Source organism: Lithobates pipiens, unplaced genomic scaffold (genome assembly GCF_037356315.1).
Source record: "Lithobates pipiens isolate NorthernLeopardFrog02 unplaced genomic scaffold, aLitPip1_a1.2 Scaffold_18, whole genome shotgun sequence".
NCBI classification, from domain to species: Eukaryota; Metazoa; Chordata; class Amphibia; order Anura; family Ranidae; genus Lithobates; species Lithobates pipiens.
The window spans coordinates 256,635,546-256,647,626 of record NW_027507758.1 but is presented as its reverse complement, the minus strand read 5'-3'; the positions used below and the strand labels follow the sequence as shown (position 1 = coordinate 256,647,626).

The following is a 12,081-nucleotide window of genomic DNA, read 5'->3' as shown; positions in this document are numbered from 1 at the left end:
TGATTTTTATATTTTTAGGCCTTATCCTCACATTCTGTCAACTCCAGCTGCTCAGACAATGTCAGCCTATGCTGGCCAAACCCAATACTCTGGAATGCAACAGCCTACCGTTTACACAGCATACTCACAGACTGGACAGCCTTACAGCTTACCAACCTATGGTATACTCGTCTTTCTATATTGTTTACATTTTCTATTGGCCGCTGTTCTTTCTCTCTTACAAAAATGTGTTTATCTCATGCAGATCTGGGAGTAATGCTTCCGGGAATCAAAACAGAAAGTGGACTTCCACAAACTCAGTCTCCGCTTCAAAGTGGTTGCTTAAGTTACAGCCCTGGGTTTTCTACACCTCAGCCAGGCCAAACCCCATACACTTACCAGATGCCAGGTATGCTAACTAAAATTTAAAATCATACAGTTCATGAGTAACATATTGCACGTTGTTGTCGTTTAACCACTTCAGCTCCGGAAAATTTGCCTGCTCAATGACCAGGCCATTTTGTGCGATACGGCACTGCGTCGCTTTAACTGACAATTGCGCTGTCGTGCGACAATGTACCCAAACAAAACTGACGTCCTCTTTTTCCAACAAATAGAGCTTTCTTTTGATGGTATTTTATCATCTCTACGGTTTTTATTTTTTGCACTATAAACAAAAAAATAGCGACAATTTTGAAAATAACTCAATATTTATTACTTTTTGCTATAATAAATATCCCAAATTTTTAAAAAGCTAATTTTTTCCTCAGCTTAGGCCGATATATATTCTTCTACATATTTTTGGTAATACAAATCGCAATAAGCGTATATTGATTGGTTTGCGCAAAAGTTATAGCATCTACAAAATAGGGGAAAGATTTATGGCATTTTTATTACTATTATCTTTTTTTTACTAGTAATGGCAGGGATCAGTGATTTTTATTGGGACTTATGGCGGACAGATCGGACATTTTTTAGGACCATTGGCAGTTATACAGCAATCAGTGTTATAAAAATGCACTGATTACTGTGTAAATGTCACTGTCAGGGAAGGGGTTAACACTAGGGGGCGATCAAGGGGTTCACTGTGTTCCCTAGGGAGGGATTCTAATTGTGGGGGGAGGGGACTGACTGGGTGAAGAGAGCGATCGTTGTTCATACTTAGTATGAACAACAGATCGCTCTCCTCACCCCTGAAAGCACATTGCATTGACAGATCTCCATTCTGTCTCTGTATGGAACAATCACGGGTGCAGGGCGGTCATCGCGGCCACTGGGCACGTGCCCCCTAGTAGTCAAAAGGTGAACCAATGTTCAGTTACATCGGTTCGCCCAGGGAAGCCAACCTGCCGCAGTACAACTGTGTCGGCTGGTCGAGAAGGGATTAATGTGAAACTGTAGTTTCTTTTACAAAAGTTTTATTGAAGATTCACATCAGTGAGACAATACAAGCATGACAAAAATCTGTCAAAAACATATCAATAACATGTGAAGAGTTACATATGGACATAACAAAGTTGGGATAGCGTCCGACCCATAATAATCATCAAGGAGTATCCGAGGCGGGCTGTTACAACTGATGTTTTGTGACGTTTGCATTGTGTTGTTGTTAAAGCAGCCCATACATAACTCTTTTTTTTTTTTTTTCAACCAGTGAGTTGAACAAGCAAAATTACCTAATTTCCCCATCAGCACACTTAATATGGATGGGTGAATCACTCCTACTGAGGTCTTGTATTTTGACAATGGCGAGATCTCCTGCCATCAGAATACACTGATCAGCACTGCTATCTATAGTGTGGAAATTTTCCAACAGGCTGATCGTGCAGAAGTCGATCTTCTGTACAACCAGCCTACCCATACATGGATCAAAATTCATCTGGTCCCTGCTAAAACAGTCGAATATCGATCCACGTATGACTGGCTTTACTTACTGCCATGTTTACCATGCATTTGATGTTGTATTGTACCTATTGTAAATGTGTGATTATATATTTTTCTTTTAGGTTCTAGTTTTACCCCATCATCTAGTATTTATGCAAATAACTCAGTCTCAAATTCAACCAACTTTAGTAGTCCTCAACAGGTAAGAAATGACTTGACATTTTCATGGAACAGAAAAACAGTTGTACTTTACTGTCTTAAAATCTTACATCTGTGTATTATTCATTGAATTGCTAAAGTGCATGCCCAAGCAAAAACCAATATAATTCTTTGCCTTTATAAAATGTTGCAACTGCAGTCTATTTTCAACATACCACATACCTGTTGATACTGCCAGTAATAATGCTTTAGGGCCACTTCCTGCTGAAAGGTGACAACACTGTAGAAAAGTTGATGACTTTTCTACAGTGTTGTCATTCTTGCTTTTACTGTATCTTTTAAACAGCAGCATGGCTTATTGAGAGAGCCACATCCACCTAAATCCTAATGCTATCACCGGGGAAGAGGCTGACCACTCCCACACAGTTGCTCCATACTTAGTAACACCCCCAACCAGCAGGAAGTGACGCTTAGTACTGCTACTTTACACCCACAGCTGTAAGTAAGGATTCTCTATGCAGTCTGAGGCTACCAATATATGACAGCCTTTCATTACACTCAGCAGAGGGAATGCAGGTGATATTGTGGATACCATAGTAACTTTCCCAGTGTTTGTGTTATTATATGAATACTGAACTTCAGGCATACATAAAAGATAAAAAAAATCTGAGCTGTAGGTAGGCACGGGAAGTTCTTTTTCGTTCAACCGAGTGCAAGAAAGACAAAAAACTGAGAGGTCGCTGTACTAACACATCTGATGTTAGTGTGGTGGCCTCCCTGATGTGCTATTGTGTTCTGTCAGGGGGAACATTGGCTGTGAGCATTGATTGGATGCTGGTTTTTCAGCAAGCTCATTCAACAGAAGCTGGTTGTGAGACCAGCTGCTGTCAGACGAGGAGTTGTACACACAGGCCAAATGTCGTCCGGTTTCTGTCAAACCGGCCGATACTGGCCAATATTCAGCCCATATGTACCAGCCTTTAATTACACCTTTGAATGCATTTTTTAAATGCAAGCAATTTACATACCTGAATTTGACTTGGAATCCGCCTCTTGCAGTTCCAGTACAGCAGTGCTGAGGGGGAGGAAGTACCAGCACATTTAGCCATTCAGTTATGCTTCAATACAAGGCAAGGGTAGGGGTAGATGATAGGGGTAGAGAACACAGTGACAGATAAGCTTATTAGAGTGCTGCTTCTCCATTCATTGACCAGTCACAAGTTGGGGTGGGGGCATAAACCAGGGCCACCTTTAGAAATCATGGGGCTCTGTACAATCTTCCTAAAAATAGCCCCCCTCCCCAGGTCTCCTTGTGTGACTGTCAGTCATGAGTGTGTGTTACATGTGGCCAAAGTATGTAGTGCCAATGTAGAGCAGTACATAGAGAATGTTTGTTGAACAGTTTGCAGTGCAAGGCAGTGACAAGTAGGCATTGATGGTGCAGAGCTGTGTTGTGTGTTGCAAAGTTGTGTAATGATAGGAAAGTGCAGGGCAGTAAGGAGCATACAGTAAGCAGTACGTTGTAGTTAAAGAGGAAGTAAACCCTGATGAGTTTACTTCCTCTTTGTTATCCTGCAGGTAAAGCATAATGGGCTACTATGCATCACATAGTAGCCCATTTTGTGTCACTTACCTGACACAGGAGCCAGCGATGTCACCTCTGCCCCCTCTTCCACAGAGCATCCATCTTCCTTCCGGGTATCATGGCTCCGGCGCTGTGATTGGCCGGAGCCACGATGACATCACTCCCGCACATGTGCATGGGAGCCACCACTAACGGCATATCGCTGTTAGCAGCAGCATGCTCAGTTTGCCTGTGCCCCCATGTCTACGGCACATGTGCCGTAGACAGCGGTGCCTGTCTTTTTGCAAATATCTCCTAAACCATGTAGGTTTAGGAGATATTTCTTGGACCTACAGGTAAGCCTTAATCTAGGTTTACCTCTAGGTCAAAGTGGTCTGTAAGGGTTTACAACCACTTTAAGACATGCAGGGCCATGCACAGTACCTGTAAGTACTGGCAGTGGCAGGACACTAATTGAACAGTATGCACTGGTAGGGCAATAAATGAACAATATTTAGAGATAAAGCAGTACATGAACAGTCTGCAGTGGCAGTATAGTAAGTAGTATATAATGGCAGTGCAGTGAGCTGTATGTAATTGCAGTGCCATGAGCTTTATACATAGTGTCAGTGAAGTAAGTTACAAAAAAAATGGTAGTGTTGGGCAATGATCATTGTGGAGTGACACAAAGCATTTTGTAGTGGCAGGGTAGTGTGTAAGGGCTGAGTAGTGGGAGTATGTAGTGGTAGGGCAGTACTGTATGTGGTGGCAGGTCAAGACAGTGGAGAGTAATTATTGGCAGGTCAAGACAGCATGCAGTGGCTGGTCTGGACATTGGGCAATATGGTTGCGGCAGGTCAGTAGGCATCATTTACCAGCTGGTAAGAGCAGTGGGCAATATTTAATGGCAGATCAGGGCAGTGGGCAGTATGCAGAGGCAGGGCAGTTTGTAATGGTATGGCAGTATATAAAAGCAAGGCAGGGTAGGAAGTAGTGGCAGGACAGTGCAGTGGGCAGCATTTAGTGGTAAGTCAAGACAATGGGCAGTGGCAGTGCAGTGAGCAGTAGTTAGAAGCAGGATAGTATATAGTGGTAGGGCAGTGTGTATTGGCTGGGCGGTATGTAGAATAAATGCAGAGCATTATATAGTGGCAGGGCAGGGGAATTTTTGCAGGGGAAACTAGGGAGATGGCAATTGGGCCTCTTACCACATGACTGGCCAAATTCCCATCTCTTCTCCACCTCTGTGTCACCCTATCTTCATCAGTGTCAGCCAGAGGGCAGTGGCCACCTGTGGGATGGTGATAGAAGGGGGCCACACCCCCAGCCCTGTCCACCACCTTCGCCCACCTAGGGAGAAGATTCTGTGTTCTGAGAGAGTGCCTGCTGTCTCCTACAATCAGGGGGCTTCAGACAGGGAGCATATAGACAAGAGGCTGAGGGGACACATTGCACCCTTGGGATAGGGGAGAGCCACAGGCAGCACTTTCTGGGCTCAGCCCCCATGCTGACCTATATGGAGCAAGGCCCTATGCAGGAGGAGGTAAGTGTTACGGGACTGCAGCAGAGGAAAATCAAGTCTCCTCTCCTGCTAGACATGCATTGCCTGACATGTAAATATTAGGGCAGAATGGATAGAAATACAAATGATTTTATAGCATCCATATATGTATTTTATTTGTATGTTTACGTTTACTTGGAGTTTAGCTTTAAGCTGAAATGGGTAATTGTTTACAGAATTTTTGTAATGGTGATCACAATACTAGGTCAGCTTTACAGTGAAACTGTGAAATTCAAATGATAAGAACTGCCATTCTTGACTTTTATTCAAAGTTGAGCTGTCTATCCAGGCCTGAAAATTTGCATAGCTGTGTCATACTATACAGCCAGGTTAGTGTCTGGATTGTTCTCTGTTGCAGTTAAATGGTATGTTTGGACAAAATAGACAAATATACACTGTACATTTCTGCAATATGTACCAAAATCCTTATGTTATATCCCTTTAAAAATGTTTCAAGTCAAAATACGTGGTAGTCCAGTCCATAATCGAGTGTGCTCCTACCTTCCTTCTGTGGAAGGACAACACAAAAATCCCAATCATCATTGTCAACCCTGCCTCAGTTCTCACCTATTGTACTACTCAACTCTACCTATCTCTGTTCCACTCTGTCCCTCTCTATATCCATTCCTTTACTAGAAAAACAGTGCTGCTGCCTGGAATCCAAAGAGATTGCCTACACAGACATAAGGAAAGGGCACTTGTGATATATTGTTCTGGTGGGGTGTGTCTATATCAAAGCAGCTGACCTATGCCCCCCTTCCGCTAATCCATCCTTTTATGAGTTGTCCTCTCAGACAAGCCCTGGGTAAATTTAAGCACGTTACCTCCATGTTGTTCTGGAAGCTGTTAAAATGGCTGGAGTGTGGTTAGGGAAAGTAGAAATTGGGAATATATATTTTTTTAAATACAGAAAGTGGAAGGTGGACCATAGAAAAAAATCTATTTTATTTGGAATTCTACTTTAAGTCTTGAGAGACCCCTTTTGCTCTTCAAGTACATTTTAAGGGCATTCACACTGTTGACACCTGTGCAATTATAGAATAATAACGCATGTTGTGACATCCTTTCAAAGAAGTCTGGCACATTAGTTTCACTATTTTTAATTGCTGCTATCTATAGTAATGCCCTTGGTTCTGGCAAGCGTGAATGGGACATTCAAATAATTTTGTTTTCATTGTTCTACTCTGGCTGCCCGAGAAACCCTTATGGCGGTACATTCATGCTTCCATACTAATTATATTGAGTTGCATTTAGTGTAGTCACGGCTGTGCCAGAATACAAAACTGACCTGCAGTCAGAGGGAGTGGATGCAGTTATGTGTGTTGAGGGCGCTAGGGATGCACTTTAACCGGTTTTGGTCATAGCTTACTACAGACATCTGAAAAACTTCACGAAGGTACACAGGATCTCTGCTCCACCACCGTCCCTTGCACACTTGCTAGCAATTCCCTATTTTATGCTGACACAGTGGGGGAGATTCACTAAAACTGGAGAGTGCAAAATCTGGTGCAGCTCTGCAAAGAAACCAATTAGCTTCCAGGTTTTGCTGTCAAAGCTTAATTGAACAAGCTGAAGTTAGAAGCTGATTGGCTACCATGCACCAGATTCTGAGTTCTCTAGTTTTAGTACATCAACCCCAGTGTTAATAAACACATTACAGGGGCTAGATGGAGAGATACAAGTTAACTGTTATGTTTGTATATAGTCTCATTCATCTGCAGATCAAAGGGATGAGTTTTAATCCACATATGATGTCAGTTAAACGAGAAGTACAGCCAAAGCTTGTTTGGCTGTACTTCTTCTATGGATCACTGGAGTGCAGTTCATTCTGCACTCCTATGACCCTTTTCAGCTGCCAGCATGCTGAAGCCTGTTGTCGGCTAATGTCACTAAATTTGGTAAATTTTCATTACCAAAAGAAGTAACACCAAGCCACGCTCGGGATTGCAACGCAGTATCCTGGGAAAGCTACTTACCTTGTCCCGTGGATCCTGTGATGTCCTCCCGCTGGGTCTGCAGGCTGTGTCCTCTGCCCGATTCATCACTGTGCCATGCTTCGTTCCCTGCGAGCGTTGGGACGCACTGGGCTGGAGCCCGGCGGCAAATTCAAAAAGTGGGAAAAAAATACATACAGTACACTGTAATCTTACAGATTACATTACTGTATCAAATTATTTCACATCCCTTTTGTTCCTAATGTTTTGTCCAGTGCCCTGCATGCAGTTTTATATTGTATATACTGTTCTTTCTGCCTGGAAACTTGAGAATGTCCATGGGAACCAAAAAACATCCCTTTACGTCAAAGCGGTTTTAGACCAGCGATAGTAAGTTAGAATCACTTGCAGAATTGAGCGATAGTGAATCGTGGGGAAATTCGTGATCAAACACTGAAAGTAAAGACAGCGACAATTCTGCAACTGAGCAAATTTCTGTGTTTTTGATTTGATTACATTATTGAATTATTATTATATTATTAATGTTATAATTATTTATAGTTTTTTATTATATTATAAGTTATGATTTCATGTTGCAAACTTTATCATACCCGGGAAGTCTATCAGAGTCATTTGGACAGATTTAAGTGACTTATACCTAAGAATTACAGGCCTGCAACATAAAATCCCAAATTTCCATGCAAAACAATGAACCGTTTGAGACACAAAAATATGACATAATCATACTGCCAGAGACGTTAAAGCACTGAATCTAGAAATAAATAAAATTTCATTCTATTTAACCCCTCAATAACACTTACCGTATATACTCGAGTATAAGCCGAGATTTTCAGCCTCTTTTTTGAGGCTGAAAGTGCCCCCCTCGGCTTATACTCGAGTCATCGCTGTCTGCCCGCTCGATCAGCGTGTCGAGCAGACAGACAGCGGCCATTCTGATTCAAAAGCCGCGCCTCCGGCTCCCCCTTCGCCTGTGATAGGCGGAACACTGAATTTCCCAGCAGCCTGTGTTCCGCCTATCACGGACTTCGTATCATCCTCGTACTACGGACGAGGATGATACGACGTCTGTGATAGGCGGAACACAGGCTGCTGGGAAATTCAGTGTTCCGCCTATCACAGGCGAAGGCGGCGGCGCAGCTTTTGAATTTTACAATGGCCGCCGACGAACGAAGAGGGCACGGGACGGAGGCAAGGCACAGGACGGCACGGCACGGGACGGGACGGGACGGGACCGGAGGCAAGGCATGGCGGCGAGGCACGGCGGCGAGGCACGGCGGCGAGGCACGGCGGCGAGGCACGGAGGCAAGGAGGCTCGGCACGGGACGGAGGCTCGGGACAAAGGCTCAGGACACAGGTAAAAAAACGATCAAAAACAGCGCATCAAAGGGACTAGTAGATTGATGTGAAAAAGACTTTAAAATGTCATTTATTAAATGTAAAAAATAAACACAGACATCTGATCCCTGCAGGATCTCAAACACATAAAAAACACCAATCATAAAACGGACAGATGTTTGATAATGAAAAGCTCCTCAGATCTCTCAATTATAACTTTGGAAAGGTCAAGACCAAAGACCAATGTGCACAGCTTTCGAATGCCTAATGAATGCAATCAATCATCTGAAAGAACCCAAAAAGTCAGTGTAAACGAATGGAACAACGTTTCTAGGGACACTCACTTCATAGGTGTTCAATGGGCTGCAGAGCTGATGAGTCCAGTCTGATGACCGAGGGGGAGGTGTTTATTTCAGCTCCATCTGAAGCGTTCGGCTTGGAGGCAGAGGTGTAATGCTGCACGCTAGGTGGTAAGGATCAAGCTTAGTCACCAGATGATATCAGCTGTACACATAGGCAGCTTGGAGAACGCTGCACTGCCTGCAGTGCCGCTTGTCCGAGCGGCTGTGGATCACATGAGAGGCTTGTCACGTGGAAGGCTGTGAAGGGGAAGGTTGCTATGCCGACTCTCCTGCTTACATGTTTCGCGCTCCTGCGCTTTGACAAAGCGCAGGAGCGCGAAACATGTAATCAGGAGAGTCGGCATAGCAACCTTCCCCTTCACAGCCTTCCACGTGACAAGCCTCTCATGTGATCCACAGCCGCTCGGACAAGCGGCACTGCAGGCAGTGCAGCGTTCTCCAAGCTGCCTATGTGTACAGCTGATATCATCTGGTGACTAAGCTTGATCCTTACCACCTAGCGTGCAGCATTACACCTCTGCCTCCAAGCCGAACGCTTCAGATGGAGCTGAAATAAACACCTCCCCCTCGGTCATCAGACTGGACTCATCAGCTCTGCAGCCCATTGAACACCTATGAAGTGAGTGTCCCTAGAAACGTTGTTCCATTCGTTTACACTGACTTTTTGGGTTCTTTCAGATGATTGATTGCATTCATTAGGCATTCGAAAGCTGTGCACATTGGTCTTTGGTCTTGACCTTTCCAAAGTTATAATTGAGAGATCTGAGGAGCTTTTCATTATCAAACATCTGTCCGTTTTATGATTGGTGTTTTTTATGTGTTTGAGATCCTGCAGGGATCAGATGTCTGTGTTTATTTTTTACATTTAATAAATGACATTTTAAAGTCTTTTTCACATCAATCTACTAGTCCCTTTGATGCGCTGTTTTTGATCGTTTTTTCTGCTGCATCCATTTTTTGCCAAGTCCATAATGGGTTAACAGCCGCACATTGAGACCATCTACAGGACATTTATTTAAATAAACAAACATCCCACGAGATAGTCAAACGCTCTTAAAGAGACCATTCATTTGTGCGCCAACTTTATCTTGTTTTGTTTCAGGACACAGGTAGGCTGGACACACACACACACACACACACACACACACACACACACACACACACACACACACGGATACACACACACACAGGGATGGATGGATGGATGGAGACACACACACACAGGGATGGATGGACGGACACACAGGGATGGACGGACACACAGGGATGGACGGACACACACACAGGGATGGACAGGCATGTCTTACCCTCGGCTTATACACGAGTCAATAAGTTTGCCAGTTTTTTTGGGGGTAAATTGGGGGCCTCGGCTTATATTCGGGTCGGCCTATACTCGAGTATATACGGTAGTTTACCCTAATTAATCCTCAATAACCCCTTCTTCCCTCCTTCTTCCCTTTTCCCTAATTATTTGCCTGTTGATTTTTTATTTACATTTTTCTAAAAATGTATATTTAAACATTTTCTTTCAGTTTTATGTCCGTTAATATTTTCAATGCCGTATTATAAAAAAAGCCCAATAGTGAGTAGCCTTGGTTTCGATTGTAAATAACTTCATTTGCATAAAAAATACTTTGTACCAGAACACAATTTTCATGTCATTCTATTTGGAGCAAATTATAGCATAAAATATGTCCCTTTTATCAACAGTAACACTGTTTTCCTTTTAAACTTACCTCTGATTAATAAAGAAAAAAAGGTACCTTTTCTTTTTAGTTTTGTTACTTTTTTGCCATGGATTACATAAAAAATTAAGTAATTTTTGCAAGACAGTCTCACCAAAAGAAAGCCTTGTTCTAAAAAATATATGTATTACTTTATTTTTAGTAAGGACAAAGTTATTGTGGAACCAATGGGCATAGCAGAACTGTAGACATTGCACTGGTCAAGAGGCAGTGCACATGTGTAAGAGCCAAACTGGCTAAATAATAATTCCATGCAAACTTGGCAACTTGATTCTGGGCGGCAGGTTCAATTAGCCCCTGCTGCAGCTACTGTTCCTGTTGGATTTTTAAAAGACATCTTTATATATCAGTTCACATGCTCTGATTCTTGAATTGGGTAAATGTGGAGAATTCGGCATGTCATCTTTTTTTTTTCTTAGTGAATCACACATATGTACTTACAGATTTTTCTAATATGCAGAGAATCATTAAATTCATAAACCATGATTGTCTTAAGTCATGAACACACCAAACATATTCAGTTTGGTGTGTATTGGTAGAGATTTTTATATTTTTTTCTTGGGAGAGTGCATGTGATCAGCACAGGGCTAATCAGCACTGTCCAGACAGAGGATCAGGGGAAAATGAAGGTAAAAAAACTTCAGCTTTTAGAACCACTTTAAATAAATAATGTTTCCACTGCCCGCATTTTCTTCATAGACTGGAAAAAAACTATATGAGCATTTTCAAGTGTTGCTAAATCCACAACTGTAAAATCAGTCTGTATATGCAGTAAAGCATGCTTGTTATAAACACTGTGGAACCTAAGGGGTTAATCCTCTGCATTGGGTATAAATGCTGTGTCATTCTGTCTCTCTGATCTTCCTCTTTAACTGACTCCAACCCATCTACTGATAGAACAGAGCATTAGGAATAAGACGGCACATATTCAGTTTGGTGTGTATTGCTAGAGATTTTTTTTCTTTTCTTGGGAGAGTACATGTGATCAGCACTGTCCAGACAGAGGATCAGGGGAAAATAAAGGTAAAAAAAACTTCAGCCTTTAGAACCACTTTAAATAAATAATGTTTCCACTGCCTGCATTTTCAACATGGTGCATTATAAAGAAGCATCTTGAAAATTTTGTCAAACAGCAGCCAAACCCTTGCTTAATTACTTAAAGTTGGGAAGGGTTTGAACAGCTTTCTGTTGCTACTTGTGAAAGTTCTTAATGCATCTCAAAATGTCAGGGAATACAAAAATCCACAGTTATCTATATAACAAGGAGTTAGAGGAAATGTGGAAACACATGCTCCAGAGGCAACTTTCAAAGCAATAAAAACATGACCAGGGTGCTAAACCTTTCTCCCTCTATGCAAATCTGAAAAACATGGAATTGCAGTTCAGCTGTAATTATATTTGATTTTTTTTGTCACAAGTTCTGCATTTTTTACTAACATCTATAGTACTTCTGATATTTACCTTTGAATATCCCCTGGACATCTCCAGTATGATAGCCTAAACAAGTAGAAACTCCAATTACTATATAATGCACAAG

The 12,081-nt window shown here is 42.4% G+C and overlaps 1 protein-coding gene across 22 annotated transcripts in view; it reads left to right on the top strand.

Moving 5' to 3' along the window:
• The window catches only part of EYA4 (EYA transcriptional coactivator and phosphatase 4), a 390,196-nt gene that overhangs the window by 283,853 nt on the left and 94,262 nt on the right, over positions 1-12,081 (top strand). For all 22 annotated transcript variants that reach the window (XM_077486829.1, XM_077486826.1, XM_077486831.1 and 19 more), the window contains 3 exons: positions 19-161; positions 245-388; positions 1,986-2,065. In XM_077486829.1, the coding sequence (XP_077342955.1) occupies positions 19-161; positions 245-388; positions 1,986-2,065 (367 nt within the window). The remainder of the gene's footprint in view (positions 1-18; positions 162-244; positions 389-1,985; positions 2,066-12,081) is intronic.